General features: G+C 30.2%; 1 protein-coding gene and 1 long non-coding RNA gene across 3 annotated transcripts; one reads left to right on the top strand and one right to left on the bottom strand.

Annotated features, from left to right (window-relative positions):
* Positions 1-5,538: 5,538 nt before the first annotated feature.
* On the top strand, positions 5,539-10,278 carry LOC8280933 (5'-nucleotidase SurE). Of its 2 annotated transcripts, none has more exons than XM_048379630.1 (10): positions 5,539-5,847; positions 5,959-6,065; positions 6,401-6,465; positions 6,733-6,776; positions 7,074-7,151; positions 7,309-7,462; positions 8,064-8,240; positions 8,800-8,859; positions 8,940-9,065; positions 10,010-10,278. In XM_048379630.1, the coding sequence occupies exons 1-9, from the start codon at positions 5,711-5,713 to the stop codon at positions 9,048-9,050; spliced, it is 933 nt and encodes a 310-aa protein (XP_048235587.1). In that variant the 5' UTR covers positions 5,539-5,710; the 3' UTR covers positions 9,051-9,065; positions 10,010-10,278. The 2 variants fall into 2 exon arrangements, with proteins under 2 accessions (XP_048235587.1, XP_002517148.1); XM_002517102.4 differs by having other exon boundaries at positions 5,546-5,847; positions 5,971-6,065.
* A 1,488-nt stretch (positions 10,279-11,766) lies between these two features.
* On the bottom strand, positions 11,767-12,569 carry LOC125371156. Its single transcript, XR_007217468.1, has 2 exons — positions 12,310-12,569; positions 11,767-12,059 (listed from the first exon to the last, which is right to left on the bottom strand). It is a non-coding gene; the product is annotated as an uncharacterized LOC125371156 (long non-coding RNA).
* Between the last annotated feature and the right edge of the window lie 6,626 nt (positions 12,570-19,195).

Genomic DNA, 19,195 nt, shown 5'->3' with positions numbered 1-19,195 from the left:
AAATATAATAATATTTATGCAGTAATACATACTCCATTACTGTTAAATTAGAGAATGTTTTGTTAACAAATTCTTTTAAGCATTATTATAGAGTAGGGAAGTTGACGGTTTGTGTGATTGTGGAAGCAAGCGTGTAATAGTGGGTGATTTTTTGTATTGCTTGTTACGCTCTTTTAATGTGTTTTGTCTTTGGCTCTTTGTGTATACAAAGTTTATGGCTGTTTTTTATTCGACACTTTTGGTCATGGACAAATATTTTGGAGGATATTTATATAATTGTGGTCCATGCGCTTCTCCTGCTAATTAAATTTGAGATATATGTAATTTATCAATTCTCTTTAATATTTAAGCAAAATTATGCTTTTATTTTTCTCAACGGATTAATAGTTTTAAAATTAAAACAATATTTGATTAAGCGAGATACTAATTAATTAATAAATTATTAGTTTATAAAAACAATTAAAAATTTCATGTGGAATGCTTTATATTTATCATTAATATAATATCTTACTTTATAGTTAACAACTTTAAATGGATATTGCTTTATTCTGAATATGCATAAAGTAGACCAAAGAACAGTACATAGAGGAATGAACTGGCTAAATCTGCGCCGGTGGTTGGCTGGTAGTGTTGAAGGGCAGTGCGGCATTTATTCCAGGGGCGTGCGAGGCATCAAAATCCTGGCTGTCCTGTGTAAGTCCCTTCTCATTAGGTGAAGTTCAGGTCTGTGCCTGGTAACTATAATAAAACGACACGAATTTTAAATGGCAATACAAGAATTGCCCCCCTGTAACCCTTTAATATTAGCGCAAGGCAAAGAGACACATTCCATCTCCATGTCTGCTTTGTAAATCTCATTGTTTCAGTATATCAAATATCAAAATCAGTTTTTTCAATCCTGTAAGAAAAAAGTTACAGTAACAATTAGAGAATAATTTTGTTAATATTTTCGTTTTTTAGTATATAGGTTTGGAATTTATCGTTATCATCTATTACTATTACGAAAATTTATTTTATGTTTTATATAAAAGAATAACTATTTTTATTACATTGTTAATCGTCCACTGATTTTTATATACATAAGCCTATAAAATACATATTAAAACATCACAACCGTATCTCATATTAAAAAATAAAATAAATAAATAAAAATAACATGCTATTTAATATGATAGTATAAGTGCACGTAATTGATATTGCAAAACTGTTAGCCTCAGGAGTAATCATTTATTCTTCTTCATTCCCATGTTCAATTCAAACCACAGATTTAGTCACAAACTTCAATCAATTTCTTAATATTATACTACTAATAAATAGAAAAATATATTATTTATTTATTTAAAAAATAATCATTCATATTTAGAATTTTATTTTAATGCAGCTATATTTCTTAAACTTTTCTTTGCCTTGTAAGTGATGGTATTTTCTATCAAATATTGGGTTACTCCTCTTTACTTTCTTTTTCTTTTCTCCTCTTTTCCTGCAAAATACGACATGGCATATGTGTATCTTCTTTCAACCTTTCCTCTTTCACTTGTCGAACTATATAAAATATCCTGAACAACTACAAAGTACCATTTCATCAAGATCCATGCCTTTAATCTCCCCAAGTTTTCAATCTAGACTGTGGATAAACCTAAATCTTATATACAGACAACTTTGATGACAAACTATCCTATTTCCTAAAAGTCCAATTCTTTTCTAAACAATAATATCTTTGGATCCCCGTTACTTTAGAATAAACCCCTTCTCACTGATTTTTCTTAAATAAATTACAAATATATATATCATTCATAAATATAAATAAATATATTTTGACATAAAAGTATATATATATATATATATATATATATATAACTTGTGAATATCAAAATATAAATATAGCCTTTTTTATAAAAGAAAAAAGAGAGTTTCTTTTGATAATTATTAATTGTGTTAGTAAATTCCAACTCAATAACACATTTTATTTAGTGATTATACTAAGTTGCAAATTCACTTTATAAATAATTTTAAACAAAATCCTATTACTTTAAATTAAGTATTTTTAAACTGCATGCATTTAATAATTTGAAGAGTCTTCACCCATTAATTAATTAATTATCCCTACTCTATTCTCTATTTATGCCTAACAGAATCAGTTCACTTTTCTTAAATCATGTGGTCTAACAGTGTTAAGAACAATTTAGTAGTCAGTGGTCCTATTTGAATCCTTATCCTTAATCTGAACCGAACACAATTCAATTTACAAACAAGCGCAGTCCATTGCCCATAGCAATTTTCTTTTTGAAAATTTTAAGGATTATGTGAACATGTGTATACGTAATGTATTGAAGGAATATGCATGTGACTGACAATTACACATCTTGTGATAATGTTTTAATTATATTATTATGTTTTACAGGTTAGAGTGCTGGCTTTTGTTTATGAACATGTTTAGTTTTTCTTCTCCGAATTCCAAGATTTTGTCTACATATAAATATTAAAACATAAAAACTTTAATATGTACATTTGTTTCTAACATTTAATTATTATATTATTATTTAATTAATATTTTTGTTTAAATTATTATATTAGTAAATGAATTAAGATATAATTCTAATCTTAGGAAGTAATATTTTCCTAGTTAAATAATGATTCATAATTTTTAAGAAATATTATTATATTTTAATTTTTTTGTATGTAATTAATATATTAATTAGTAAATTAACTAAACCTTGTAATCTTATATAACATATTATGAATTGTAAATCCTTCTTAAATTAAAAATTCTTACAATTAAATTTAGTAACTGCACAGTCCGGAGGTAAATGACTAGTAACTTTTATTAATAGGTAAAACTATGTTTGTTTCGTATTTGAGGAAAGAAAGTGAGAACAGAAAAAAAGGAAGGAATTGAAAATTTTGTGTTCAAATTTCTTTGAACAGGTTTTTTTTTTTTTTTTTGAGAATTTGCAGTCAATAAAAGAATTTATTTTTAAATTAGTCATTTAACTATACGTTGTACCGCCCGTTATTATTATTTTAATTATAAAATCAAATTGATGGATATAATATAATAAAAATTTAATATTTAATATTAATTTATAAAATTATAAAAAATAATAGCAAACTAATTATTTTTAAATATTCTTAATTTTTATTAAATTCTAAAACTTTATTAATACTATAGCATAAAATTTATTTAAAAATTAATTTTAATATTATATAAATTAATATATCAATATAATTGATATTACTATTTTTAAAATTAAAATTTTAATTCATTATTGAATATAAAATTAAAAATATCATTTAAGATATTATAGTTTAGAATTAAAATCATTATTAAACTATTTTATTAATTTATATAATATTAAAATATAATTAATATTATTATTTTTTATGATAGAATTAGTATTATTATATGATTAGAAAACTATTAATTAGTTAATATAATATTAAAATATAATTAATATGATATTTTTTAAAATTAAAGCTCGTATTTAATTAGGAATGTAATTTATAAATCAATAAATTAATAAAAAAATTATAAAATTATATATAAATTTGAATCTCATATTCCAAAAGTAAGTACATATGTTAAAATAAAAATTTTCTTTAACTCATTTTTTCTTCTTACAAACTATTATTCAAGGACGTAAAAAATCACTTTTTAATTATTTCTCATTAGATTGTAATTGTTCTCCACCTCTACTGTGCAAATGAAGTGAGCAATAGATGAGCCGAAGTTCACTGGAAAGAAGGAAAAAGAAGTTGGCCCAATACCATTACTTGATTGGATGCCATCCTGAACTCTCTCCCTCTCCCATCTTTTGAATGGGCTTCGTTCCAAAAACCTAGAGATTATAACTCCATGGTCTCCTCTTCAATGGGCTAGGTTTTGTTTTACAGTCTAAGAAAAATAATCAAAAGATCATTTATTTGTCGAAGTTAATTGCCCAATTCATTGCGAATAGTTGGAAGGAGATTATCAAGTAACTTATTTTTTGATTAATAATTTATTAAGATTTTTGTTATGGGATCTATGTTTATTCTAAATAGTAAAGATCGAGATGACCATGAGAACAAACCATTCTCAAACACAATAATATGTACTAGTTATTGAGAGGTACATTATAGGGTTATGTTATGTGAGAGTATCCTTATCCTTCACTCACTTTAAATATGATCAAGCACAATTTTCCAACTTGAGATTTTGTCTCCCTTTTATTAGAAGGTGTAACACTTAACAACCATTTAACGTGGCATTCAAAAGATTTCGATTACTTTTATTTATCATTCATTTATTAAATTGACAATACGTATTCTAAATATTTTAATACTTATTAAAAAATATTTATATATTTTATCAATTATTCAGCTATTATGTGGAATATATCATTATATACAGCGTACAAAAATAAATAAGAAAATTTTATTGATTAGATATTGTTTAATTATTAGATCATGAAAGTTATAATCTATTATTGGCAAATAAAAGAGCTAACATATAACAGAAAAAGCAAAACACAGATTTAACACGTGAAATGCAAATCAGATGAAAAAAGAATCATTGACATGATATCACTTAATAATATAAATGGGAATGATTTCCAAATTGAAAAGAAAAATAGTAATAAAAAAAAGAAGCATATATTCCCCACCACCAGCACCAGGGCAGGCAGCCCCTATAATTGATGATTGAGAAGAGGATACTCGGTTCAATTACAAGGAAAAGTTCAAAAAGAAACCTTATGCTTTCACATTTCTTCACTTTACACCTTATGATTTCTTTCACGCTATTTGAAGACTGTGATATACTCCATTAGCAAAACCCATTCCAATTATACGACACCGTTTAATATAAGCTGATATGGCCACCTTTCAGCAATTCAAAGTTATATTTTTATCTCATAAATGGACACAGTTGGGTTAAATTGTTCTAAACGTGAAAATTTACTTATTATAAGAGTTAATAATTGACTTTAAAAGATCACTGCTCTTTTCTCATTTTAATATTCTAATTTGTAGTTTTTATCTAAGTTACCTTGTGAATTCTTAAGTGCGTTACTTTTTTAAAATTAATAATATTACATTTGACAAGTTAACTAAAGAGTAATTAAAAAAATTATTTATTTTAACTCTGATCAAAGGACTAACTTTTGAGCCAAAAATATTAATTTAATTTTATATATCTCAAAAAAACGATTTTAAAAAAATGATACGTAATGCTAACAGATAATTACAGAGATATAAAAATAAAATATAGACAACATTTTTGTTCTCCCTATTACCTTTTGAAATGGTAAAATATTAAAACATAAAAAGAAATTAAAGCAAAATTGATTAATACAACACATAAAAAAGACCAAAAAATGCGGAGAGGATACCACAATAACACAGAAGAAATCATAAAGAACTAAAAGTGAAAAATGGTAAGGCCACGAGGTACTTGTTTATACTTTTCCCATGCAAATAATAGAATGCGAAAACACAATAACCAATAACAAACAATCCCATTATCTCAACGTCACTTTCCACGTAATCTTCCCATTCATCTGCTCAGTCTCTCACTGTTTGTTGTATGTGAAATATTAGTCTATTCTATTTGTCATCGTCAGTTAAAACATTATTATTTCCTGGACTTGCTCTCTCGCTCCCTCAATTAATCACACTCTCTGTTGCTCCTTTTCAATTCCTCCATTACACTCTGCTTTAATTTCTATCTGAAATGGAAAACAGCTCTGATCAAAAGCCGACGATCATGATCACCAACGACGACGGTATTGACGCTCCTGGACTCCGCTCTCTCGTTCGCGTCCTTGTTGCTACTAACCGTTTCCGTATCCTTGTTTGCGCACCTGATTCGTACGTTCTACTTTTTGTTAAAATAATTTCTTAGCTTAATTTTCGAGATTTTTAAAACAGAAACTTCTCTATTGCGGTTTGATATGTTTTTTTTCTTCCTATAATGTTGAGTAATTCTTACAGTGAAAAATCGGCTGTTAGTCATTCAATTACTTACCGCCATCCTATTTCAGCTCGACGAGTAGATATTGAAGGAACCTTAGCTTATGCAATTTCAGGTATATTTCTTTTCTAACATATTTATAATCTTTTATATATACTGTGTATAATACAGTGAGTTGATTAGATACTTTGGAATAATAACTGGTTTGTATAATTTATATATACAGCACTTTTTGAATGTTTTGCACTTGTCATTATTTGTTTTTAGTAAGGAAAATGCAAGCATTAATCATTTTATTTATTATTTATTTATTTATCTCAAAGTAAGTATGAGAGAAGAGACTGTTTATCACTATTTCCAATTTGTGCTGCAATTGATCCTCTTCCTTATATAATTAGTTAACCTTCACTACTATTTCAGCAATAATTGAAGTTTTACATGTAACTGCAGGAACTCCGGCCGATTGTGCTTCTTTAGGAGTCTCAACAGCACTTTTTCCTTCAGTTCCTGATCTGGTAACTCTCTGCTTAATCTGTAGCTATGAAAGTGTAAATCAACTCATTTATAGAGTGGATGGGTTTGCTTAGTATCTTTACTCATTTCTCTTATTTTGGGATACACTTTGCTCATTTCTTTCTTATTTGAAGTCACATTGTTGAATGACTGTTCTGTGCTGGATAAGATGATTATACACATTCTTGTCACAAGAAGTTAGATTCTGTTGATCAGCTAGCTGCACTGCATAAAGGTGGTGATATATTGATTTTTCTATTTCTTCACAGGTGATCAGTGGTATAAACATGGGGAGCAACTGTGGCTATCACATGTTAGTACCATTATGCTTCTATGCATTCTTTTTATTCTCTTCAATTTTCAGCTGCAGAATTCCATTTCCCTATTGTAGTCTTCTCATCTTCCCTCCCTTCCTCTTTTTGAAAGTGAAAATTTTGTTTGAAAAAAGAAAACTTGAAATAAGTTCAGGGGCAGTAATCGTACTGTAATATTATGATCGAACAAGAAAAATTCCCACGTAACCTCTATGGCTTCCAAGTAACCTGTCATTATGTGTTTTAGTTTTAGGCATCTTCTGGTTTATGCTTATAAGCTTCTCAGAAAATTGCAGTGTTTACTCTGGCACAGTTGCTGGTGCTCGGGAGGCCTTCTTTTTTGGTGTACCTTCAATCTCCATTTCCTATGATTGGTAAGCTGGCATATCATATACCCTGATCAACAAGAAGAATTTTGTTCTTATTAATGAATTACAATTGTTTCTCAGGAATTCATTTTTATTTTTTAATTTTCTTTTAACATGTACAAAGAGTAATTTGCTTCCTTATGACTATTTTTGACACTTGTAGGGTTGGAGGTAAGAGCACTATTCAGGACTTCGCACTTGGTGCTGAGGCTTGCGAACCTATCATTAGTGCAATACTTGTTGAGATTAAGAATCGAACCTATCAGTCGGGCTGTTTTCTGAATATAGATTTGCCAACAAATGTTGCCAATCATAAGGTAAATTGCAGACTAGCTTGTTAGAATATTTCGGTATATTAGCCGCACTTGAAAGCTGAGTACTCTACCATTGAGTTAGCCACCCCACCCCACTTTAAAGTAAGAAAACATGTTAGCATCAGAATCCTTTTGGATGCTTCTTCTTTTCATTTTCAATATCAGTGAAAACTGATCCAAGTATCTGGCATAAAAGGAAGCCAACACTTGTCAGGAACCATAAATTGAATTCCTTGTTGACAAATGTTTGTAATTGATTTATGAAATGTTCTGTTTTAATGGTTCTGTTGGTTCCAACATGGTGTAAGCTTAAAAACAGATACGGGCGCATGCATGGTTCTTGTTTCACCTGAAATACATTTCTTCTCTGATCCATAATTTTCTTCAGTAATATTGTCTTTAATGAGGGACTTCTGAAGAAAGAGGATCCATTTGGTGGTGGGGGGTATTTTATTACTCATTAATTTTTGTCATTCTTATAATCCTATGTGTTGCAAATTCTTTGACTGTGGACTGTATGGCATGTCCCATTCTAGCCATGCTGTTATGCATACGAACTGAAATGCTATTGTGGTTTTTTGGCTGTTTCTTGTGCTTTCATAAGGGGTATAAGCTAACTAGGCAGGGAAGAAGCATATTTAAGATGGGTTGGAGGCAAGTTCATTCTGGCATGGAAGGAAGGAAAATGTTATCAACCATGACAATGGACACAAAGTCAGCAGTAGAAACAGAAGTTGATGAATCAAATGAATCTCAAGAACAAATGTGGTTCAGGAGAGAAGTAGGCCCCCCGTTCTTTCTTTATCATATGCTTATCTCTTTAGTAAAAAGTTTTTCGTCCATGTTTCTGCTAAGCTGATAATTTTGTTGTTATCATAATATTTTCTCAATATCTTTTTTCTTTTTTCTAAATCTAAGCTTTTTCCCAGAGAAGGATGAGTGATTCTCTGTCATCTTGGACTAAATAATGAGATGTCTACCTTCCCCCTTCACCTCTTTCTTACCTTTGCTTTTTGTCTTTTGAGAAATAGTGTTTACATTTTAATTCCTTTTCCCTTCTTCTAGACCACTTTTTGCTCCTATCTAGGTGGGAAAGACATTCTTCTCAAAGAAGAAAACTGGAGTGGTAGTTCATAATGCTATAGAAGTGGACCTATAGAATCAGTCGAGTCAGTACTAATACAAATTTTCTGAACTGTTTCATGTTGATCTGAATGTTTTGAGTACATTGACCAATTACCAATTAACAGGAAAGGAAATAAAGCTCCATGTTTCCTGCTTGTCTTTTTATTAAATGTTGCTGTACTTAAATTTATGAATGCTTGCCCTTCTTCTTATAGGTAAGGGGAGCCCAAGTTGATGATGAAGATTCAGATCACAAATTTCTTCAGGAAGGATATGTGTGTATCTTCATGTCATATGTTGCAACTTATCTGAATAGAATTTCCCATAGTTAACAAAATATTTGCATCCATTTCAGATTACTGTTACTCCCCTCAGCGCCCTCTCTCGTGCAGAGAATAACTGCCTAGGGTACTTTGTAGATTGGCTGCCAGGCGTGGTGGACCGCTCATCTCCATCAGCCTTGTAATTTCTGGGATCTCAGGTGGTAAAACAGAATTGTTTAGTTTCATTCATTAAGGCATGATACAAGTCAGTTATATTCATTGAGCAAACGCTGTACGATACCTTAGCATCCTCATATGTCGAGACATCATTTATCCCTTCGTTTCTCTAACTTCAGTTATGTTGCTCAGAATACAGCCATTTCATTATTGCTTTTCATAAGTTTCTTTGCAAAGATAGAATTAGCTTGTTACAGTAAATGTGACATTTTAAAATATGACTTAGAGAAGCAGAATAAAGAAGATATCACATGTTTGGCCTCCTAACTGAAGTACATAATTCTGATATTTAGAATCAATCATATCTAGTTTCTTTTACTAATTGTTTTGTGTTACACACAGACTAAGACCACATTTTCTTTCATTGTCTTGCTGAAGTTGTCAGGATTATATATTCAAGTAGATGAAGTAGACAATTTTTTTAATGAACCTATGTTTCTAGTTGGAGCAGACTGGAAATTGAGAGTTCCCTTAAGTTTATTCACTTTGGCTCAAAGATCAGAACATCGGTTGTGTTTTTGGTAAAAGTTTGTAGGCAGCAAAGATTTTCTTTGCAGTGACAAAAACTTTATTTCGTTCTTTCTGCCCTTCATAAATCTGAACTGGAATAAGTTTTTGGATAAGTACTACTATATCTGATTAAGAATTGCTGTTATCTTACGGTGATTAATCAGAGAAACTTATACTGCTTTGAGTAACTGGATTCTTCTCGTTTGCCACACACCACAGTGATAATTCCTTATTGTGGGAAAGAATTTCATAGGGTGGCTTCCGTGACTCGAGCTTATAGACATCTATAAGTTGGTTCATGATGCCTTTATTGCACTGACATTCCATTCTGAGTTCTGTGTTCAAATATCTATATTTTAACACTGTTAGGTCTTCCTGTTCTTTCGTAAGCTAAAATTTTGTAAAATTTTTGCAGAACTGTAGCTTTGAGGCTGATTGAAAGACCTTTCAAGTTTGAAGCACTGAATAAAGAAAATCCTCTGGTTTCCTTTATGCATGGTGTCATTTTTCACCTGCCTCCGGCTTACCAGGTTTTTATGCAATTGTACTCATTATCCTATTAGAATGTCGTAAATTCTGTCGAGGAAACTCTTATATTATGAATCATGATTTAGTGAAAAGCCCATTAATCAATTTGATAATAACTCTTGCATTTGCTTCAAGTTATTGCAAGTTCAAAGTGAACACTATGTGTATGTCAGTGGTGAATGTAGATACTACGATTGCCAATATTTTCTAATTCCCTTTTTTTTCTTTCACTTATAGCGAAACCAGTTGGTGAACCCTTCAATTAAATAGTTCCTTGATCTAACAGGTTTTGACTCTTCCAAACTATAGTCCAACATGCTGATCTTTTAAAAAGACGATAACATAATGCTTTTAGAGTTAAAATGAAGAATCAAAATACAAAATATAAAATAAAAAGTAAAAAATTTGAATCCAAGCTTTGCTAAATCAAATCAGTCATCGGTTCGATTTTCAATTGAACTGCTGCTCCGGTCCGTGTTTCAAAATACTGATACATTCCAACGTAATATGAGAAACCTGTGTTTTATAGCAGAAAATCGTTGCGAAAACTATGCAACCAAGCTGCACAAAATGACTTGTTCATTAATAATTGCCTCAAAGTTAGCGATTTCAGTTTCATTCATAAATGGCATTTCAAAGAAAGAAAAAGGAGAAGTTTCATTCAGAAGTTGTGTAGGCTACAGACAACTTTTATTATTGAACATGTAGACAGAATTACAATGTTTTGTCAGGAACTCAGGATTAATGTTCTGGTGCCGACAATACTCTACTTCCAAATTCCAACACAACATCTTAAATTAGCATTTAAAAGAACATTAAATTTCACATCAAGATGGGTGATGTAGGTTCCTTGTAGCATATCATCACTGACCCATGCTCACCTACACCTTAAATATATGCCAAAAGCAAAAATGAAAACCGAATCTGATTATTTTTCATATTTTCGAGTGCTAAACATGGCATATACGAGATTTTCCCTCTTGTTTTTAAATTTGCTCTATGTTCTTTGTTAAAGTTCAAGTATAATTTTCATTTTTTTATTGCTCAACTGGACACCTGCCTTTTCCCCACTTAAAGCTTTTAAATCCTTTTTTTTTTCTTAAAAAAAAATTGGGAAAGCAGCTCCTGAATTAGAATATGTTTATCATGTTAGGTAAGATTTGTCAATTAAATATAAACAAACATGACGCATATTTAGCATTAAAGAAAGTGTTTCCTGATGCAATACAATTTGTAGAATTGGTATTGTCTTTTCTTTTCATTTTTTTCCACTTGAATACTACTGTTGATTGCTTGTGGTTAGCGATTGTATACGACTTTATTGAAGGTTTTAGAAATATCATTGTATGTTGACCCATCCATTCGATAGTTTTCAATGGTCAACTTCAGTAGGATATGAAAACAAGAAACAAACTGCTATTCCCAACTGCTGAAACTGACAAGGCAACAATAAGAAGCTAAAATAGTTTTTTTTTTTGAAGAAAAAAGACTAGAGCTACAATTCACCCTTAGCCTCTTCATTTAGTTCTTAAGTATTAAGCATGTTTAGAACTTTGCAATGCAAGCCAGTATTAGAGTCAGGAAAGTTAAAATCGTTTGTCAAGTTTAAAAGAGGAAGAGAAGAAAAGAAAGGAGAAACATAAATGAGACAAGGGAAGTGATGTTCTACTATGTAACTGAGATGACAAGTAACTTGAAAAGCAAAAACTAGAAAAAGAAAAAGGAAAAAAAGGCCTCTCAGAGGAGTATATAAAACATCATAAATATTTTATGTACATATAACTCTCATTTGTTTGTGACTCTGTACTGGGTATTTCCCCTTCATTGTTTTGATGGCATGGAAGGTGTATGTGCCTCCACTAGTATTGACCATAGGACATGTACATCTTCATAAGGGCAAGACTTCACATCCTCGTATAGAATGTATATCCCTCTTCCTGAGAAAGTTAATAACAAATTTCAGTTGAGAAAAACAGAATCTCCAAGAATAAAGTTTGATCATCATATTGCAGCAAATTAAAGAAATCTTTTGAGATACAATCTTAATTGTGAGTTCAAAAGCAAGAATATTTTTCTCAATGGAACCAAGAATTAACTAGAGAAACTTGTAAAGGAGATTGGTCATAGATGAATGGATTGTTTGGAGTAATCAGAAAAGAAAGAAAGAAAGAAAGAAAGATTGCAGACCTGGATGTTGTCTATTTGGTATTAATTTGTTTCAGGTAAGTAAACAGAGGAGTTGGTGGTTGGTGGGATGAATTTAGATTGAATTTTCCAGCAAAGGAAAAGAACCCAGGAAGCAGAAAGACAAGATAGATGTTAGAGATATTTGATAATGAATGAAGTATTAATGTATGCAATTTTTTCAAGGAAAACCACAGAAATCATCCTGCATAAGCGACATATACTGATACTGAAAATGCAGCTATATATGGGCATAAATAATTACGTACTCTTTTTTGGAGTTGAATGCAGACGAAACCAAAGCTTCCTCAGTGGAGAGAGGAGGGATTGCAGCCAGCCCATTTGGAGAAGTGGGCGTGGCTCATGTAAGTGAGAGAAATGGGAGGGAAAATAACAAGAGAGACAGAAAAACTGTAAGGTTTTGCTTAGGCAAGGGTGAACTAAATAAGGCCACTGTTGATGAGACCAAAAACAAAAGAAAAAAAGAAAAATGAATAAATTTCACATTCCCTTGCAGTCCAATCATGCAATTCACATTTTGGATCTTGGTGCAATGTCATTTTCAAGCCCTTTTTTTCCTTGTAGAAGAAGAAGGAAGCCACCCCCACCAATCATCTGTGCTTTGTACACTTTCTTAATTTTACAAACTCACTTCCTGCCCCTAACACAAACATATTTCTAGAAACAAACATTACTTCATGAAAAAATAGTACACATCAACAAATGATACAAAGATAAGATAATGTATATAGATACACAACGCAAGATCCTGTGTTAAATACAAATGAAGGGCGAAAAAAAGGAAAAATCTTTCGGTTGAAGCCTCATTTACATGCTGTTATATTATGTTGTGTTTTTGTGGGGAGGAATAGCATAGACGTAGATACACTCGTGGGGTTTGTTTGTGTTTTAAGTAAACACTAGCTTTGTAGTGAATGAAAGAGTCTTACAGAAGTATCTGTCTCTCGTATCTCCACCTAGCCATTGGTTGCCTTAAAAGTGTATACGTAGGCAGGTAGCATACTTTTGCTGACTGGAAAGTGAGATTTAGCAATATCAAAAAGTAACTCTATACTAAGATACTGTTGATGAATTTTCCTAATTAGGAACCTTCTTATTCTCTACCTTTGATTATCATAAACCATTTCAAGCCAATGATTTTTCTCAGTGTCTTGTTTCTTTTCTTGTCTTAAATACACCTATTGTTATAGGTTACCCAGAGAAAGACACAACTTTTTTATAGAATTAAATTATGTTCATATCTAAAAGTAGATGTATTTATTATTAAAAAAAAATGGTCAATGAGTACCTTAATCTCTCACCATATTTCCCAATTTATGTAACTAACAAACTAAGCCTCTGGAGCAATCTTGAGTAAGGACAGTTACCATTGGCACAAATGGGGTTACTGTCAAATGTAAGATGGCTTAAACTTTATCTACAGTTAGCATAATTCAAAGTTCCCATAGCTGCCCCCTGCAATCGATACATGTAATTTAAGATTAACATGCATAATGCATATTAAATAAACACAAATAAATAAATAAAGGGCGATCAAAAGCTTGTTCATTAATAGTTACTCGACCCTAACTCCTGGCAAGGAGAAGACAGAGCTAACATTGGACTTGAAATTTATACAGAGCTAAAAGCATATGCAAGATTTTCTTACACTTTTCACAGGACAGCTCATGGACAAAGCAAAATTGAAGGAAAACATTACATAATGAGAAAACCAAAGCACCCATTTTCTAATCTATCCGTAGCATATTGATTTTTGTATTTATAATTTGGCTTGTATTCTGACAAATAGAGACTTGATTGATAAATGAATTAAAAAATGAATTAATATTTCTTGGCCACATATTCAATGTTAAAAGTGGTACGTTCCTTCAATTTCAAATGATAAGTTTTTGTTTCTCCATCTGTATGCTTCGGTGCACCATCAAGCAGACCTTCTTGTTCAAGACAACCAAGGACTTGTTTATATATACGGGTAAGTGTAACTAGTTAAGAGGAGAGGGTAGGTATGATTAATCAAATTTGAACTAATTAAATCAAATTAATTTTTCTAATCATTATATTAAATTGATTTTGTAGCAGAACACAACATTTTTAGCCCAAGAAGGCTATGCCTTTTGGTTTAGAGTTGGGATTATCAAACCCAACATTTGAGTAGTCAAAACTCGAAAGCCTGCGTAGATCTTCACTTAGAATTGGTCTGCTTTTCCATTGATTTAATAAAGCAGGCCCATCAACTTGAATGAAATATTTTGTATAAAGGAACTAAATATTATAAGTGAATTTTACTTTTTAATACTTTTATGTATTTATTTAAAAAAAATTATAAAATTTGAGTCACTTTTATATAAAATATTTTAATATGTAAATTTTATAAAAGAATTACATACTAAAATATTTTTATATAAGTTTTTCAAAAAAAAAAAAGCTTTTATGTAAATTAATTTAAAATTTTATAATTTTTGTTCAATAAATATATAAAGTATTAAAAAATTATTATAACTACGACACTCTAAAATTCATCAATATTATATTTTTATGCTTTTGGAGTTATTTTCTTTTTAGTGCTCTTTCTTCGCTATTGTCAGTGCATTGCATTCGATCTATAGATAAATAATATAATTTAAGTGTTTTATATTTGGCAAAAAAACTTCTTTTAAATTTCATAATTATTTTATACATATTATTTGTCAGCAATATATATAAAATATGTATCAGTGGATTAGTGAATGCCTCTAAAATAAATTTTTACGAGTTTAAAATTATGATATCCTTATATTTTTAGAATATTTCTTAATAATATTATGAGATCTCAAGAGAGGGTTATAGAGTTGATGAAATGAAAAGAGAATTTTATCAATAAGTTCGAAACTTGTAAGATCTTTACAAGATGTGAGAAGTAATTTGAACACTGGGTGAAGCCTGATTATAACTTTTCTTTTGTTTTGTTTTTAAGAGAAGGAAAGGAACAGAGAAGGCTTAGAAAACATGGAAGAAAGCAACTGTTTAGAATGATAAAGGCAGATGTGGAGAAGATGAAAAATGGGAATTGGGCTGAATTATGGAGAAAGGAGGGGAAAGTTGAAAAGTAGAATCTTTCTGACTGAATGCAATGGACAGCAATCCCAGGTGCATCATTTTAGGTTTGAAAATATTTATTGCTCCACTACGTATGTGTAATTATATTTGAAAATAAATATTCGTATCAAGTTCATATGCTATGGTACCACTTGAAGATTAGACAGTGAAAGAATCAGATAGAACAATATGCTAGAATACAAATATAATAAAAATGGTGTTCAGTGGTGCGGTGAAAAAGGCTTGGAAAAATCACATCCAATTCTTGACCACCCATGATGAACTATTGAAATTTATAATTTCTGACAACCGAAGGACATGCTGTACAATGAGAAGCACTATGTTAGCCTAAGTATGACCTGTTTATATAATTGGCCTGCAACAGGGCAATAAAGGGGTCTCCCTTTGCCCATTAACTATATGAAGGCAATTTCAGCTTATTACCTGGGCTCTGCTTTCTTTCATTGATCTGCAGATTTGCAGAAAACTTGTTACGCCATAATGACATTGCACTGGTGGGATCAAATTCAGGTACAAATTTTTGAAATGTATCAACAGCCTGTAGCCTATACGATTTCCTGTTTATGGGTCGGACTTGCTGCATTATATTTGTTAGTTATCAGCAGTATGAAAGTTTTACATCCATAGATGATTAATATGAACTGTATGCATGGAAACTTATATCAGTAAGTATTCTTTTGGCACTGGTATTTCATAAATGTTAAAAACTGGTGGTCTCAAAATTTGAAGTCTCGCATCTTGCATTTTGAGTCAAAAGACAGTTAATCAAAATTGATCATGTCCTTCCGTTTTCATATTTTAGCCGAAAATAAAATATTGACTAATTTTATATAATTAATTAAATATTTCAGTCAAAACTGAAATAAGTCTTTATTTAATTACGCTTCTAAGTCTAATAATAATTCTCAGGTCAGAGTGTATTAAAAATATAAAATTATACTTAATATCTACTTCGTAGCTTAAACTTTTATGATTTTCAAATTAAAGAATATATGCTGGATAATCTGGCACATTAAAGTCTAGTTACTTGATTATTACATTTCTTTTGTCATATCAAACCTCTCATCCACTAACCCAATTAAAAGTTTAACAGCTCAAGTATCATAATGATTATAAGCAATCTACTGTTACTTAAATTTATTGGTTGATTCAGATTTGTAATCTAAATCTGTCAGTCACTCATTCTCCATTAAAACATGCTAGCTACTGTTATTTACCCTTCTAATCTCTTTCCTCAAGCAACCAACCCCCATCAACCATCTAAAAATAATCACTTGTTGAAACAAAAATTTGTAAAATGATTTTTATTGTGAGTTTGATGAAATGACTTTCAGGGCATGTCGTTCATGCCATTTTCCTTAATTCTTTGTCTGGAAAGATGAAAAATAGGAGGAGAAAATGATAAAGATTCCTCCTGTCTTTTGTTTTCCTCCCACTTATTTGGAACGAGAGAAAAATAACTTATTTCCTTTGTCTGTAGACTGTGAATACACAATTGTTCCTTTTCTATTTTTATTATAGCAAAATCAATCATTAGAAATATTTTCAATAAAGTATCATTTTCTCTTTAAAATATAAGAGAAAAACTATAGTAATTTTTGCTTGTCTTCACCTTCTTTAGTTTTGAAAAAGCTAATTAACTTCCCAATTCCTTTCAATCGGTTTACAACGGATACCCGTTTTATTTTGCTACAAAAAAACCCTCCCTGTGAAAAAGGGAAAAAAATGATTGAGAAAGACACAATATGTCGGTTTGCCTCTAGAATAAGTCTTTTAATTTTCCACACCTTTTAATTCAAAAACTTGAACTAAGAATGGGAACTCAAAATAAGCATTATGGGACCCGACCGCCACAGTGGATGAGGTTGTAGCGGTCAAACAAGACAGCCCACAAAAAAGATGGCCCATCACGTGAATCATCATTTTATGGAAAAGCTGTTATTTATCTTAACGGTTCCTTAAAAACCTATAAAAAGTTCCTTCTGTCCCATTACCTATCACTCTTTTCGTCTCTTTCCTCTTCTTTTGGTTTGAAAAGGAAAAAGAAGAAAAACAAAAAAGAAAATCATTCCTCCACATTGTTTTCCTTTATAGCAACGTTCACATAGAAATTTCTATAAACATGTGGCCGTGGATGAAATTGCTACAAAAGTATGGGATTATTAATTAGTGCCTTACCCAATCGGTAATACTTATTTAAAAGGGTTTAAGGTATGAATTAAATAAACATAAATAAAGAATGACCAGTAAATAATAACCAATTGGATGTTAGTGGAATTAGTATCCATAAGAGGGTTTTCCATTTCTTTTACCAAACAAATTAAAAAATAGTGCATTTACTTTTCACATGAGTTTACAAAAAAGGCATACAACAGTGGAAAAAATTAGTTAATTTATCCATTTTACTGCATATAGTGGAGTGGCCTTTTCGCACTTGAAACTTTTTTTATTTTGCAGTTACAATCATTAGTCAAGAATATAAATATATTGGTCAATTCTTTGAATGTCAATAATTAAAAAGGTGCATGATTTTTGTGTATGTATATATATATATATATATATATAATTCTTTTTTTTTATTTGTTATGTTAATGTTGCTGAATTAATATATTAGTTTTTTGCTAATATTAATTTGGCATTTATATTAAATTTCCAGAAAAATGGAAAAAGAAAAGCACCCAATAAGAAAAGGAAAAAAAAAGGATTATTTTTCCCTATAGCAATCTTCTATTTTATCCTAATTCCATGTAGACAGACACAAGATCTCTTATCAGTTATATCTTAATGAATCTAGTAGAACAGACAAACAAGCCGCTTCCAATCCATTTGTCCATTTTCCCATATAGTTCTTTTATTTATATTCCTTTTTTTTCTTGTCGAATAATATCACATATTAAATTAACACTTAATTATTATTTTAATATAAATTTTGACTAATTCTTTTTCACAATAGTTAAATACACCTGCAATTTATACTTTGATACTAAATATATTAAAATTAATTAATATAAATTAATTATTCATCATTTTGTTCTATAGTACATTTAAAATTAAGTAAATAAAATAAAATAAAATTTTTAAATTTTTTTATTAAAGTATTTATTTATAGAAGACCAAATGATCTTAATTAGAAGGCTAAAACCACTTATCATTTGTCACAAATATAATAACCTCATATATTAATATTAGATAAATGTTGGACATAAAAATTCAAATTCAATATATAAACTTAAGACACATTTATTTTTATAAATAAAAAACACCAACAAACCTTATATCTAATAAAACAATAACATCAACATATTATTTGCCTCCATAATATTTATTTATCAGCAGCAGAGAGTAGTAGCAATTGGGTTAGTATAACACCAATGAGATCAAATGTTTACCCTTTTAATTAAGCTTAACCCACTAATAATATAGAATTATATTAAGGAGAGAGGAAAAGAGTCATATGGTTTTGAATTAAAAAAAAAAAGGGGATAATGATTAAATGATGATAAAAATTTGTAGTTATAATTAGGGATGTGGAATGAGGTGTGTGATAAGAAAGGGACATGCATGCATACCTAATCTAATTATGTGGGGATTGGGAGGGAGAGTGGTCCGATCCGGTGTTTCAAATTTTGAAATCTAAAAGACAAAAAGATTTGGTGGGTGAATTATTAAGGATTTGATTAAGGTTTTCTTTGCCTGCCTGCATAACGCATGCAACTTTATTACGCATTGGGCCACGTCGGATGAGTCTTTCGCCCAACAAAATCATTTTTCC

Source organism: Ricinus communis, chromosome 9 (assembly GCF_019578655.1).
Source record: "Ricinus communis isolate WT05 ecotype wild-type chromosome 9, ASM1957865v1, whole genome shotgun sequence".
In the NCBI taxonomy this organism is placed as follows: Eukaryota; Viridiplantae; Streptophyta; class Magnoliopsida; order Malpighiales; family Euphorbiaceae; genus Ricinus; species Ricinus communis.
Note: the sequence above shows the minus strand (reverse complement) of the source record. Positions and strands in the feature narration are given on the sequence as shown.

Excerpts from the sequence above, each read along its gene's own strand:
- LOC8280933 (XM_048379630.1), top strand. The coding sequence starts at position 5,711 with ATGGAAAACAGCTCTGATCAAAAGCCGACGATCATGATCACCAACGAC. Across the intron at positions 5,848-5,958 it reads CTTGTTTGCGCACCTGATTC|TAATTCTTACAGTGAAAAAT; the intron begins GTACGTTCTACT and ends TATAATGTTGAG. Across the intron at positions 6,066-6,400 it reads CTTAGCTTATGCAATTTCAG|GAACTCCGGCCGATTGTGCT; the intron begins GTATATTTCTTT and ends ATGTAACTGCAG.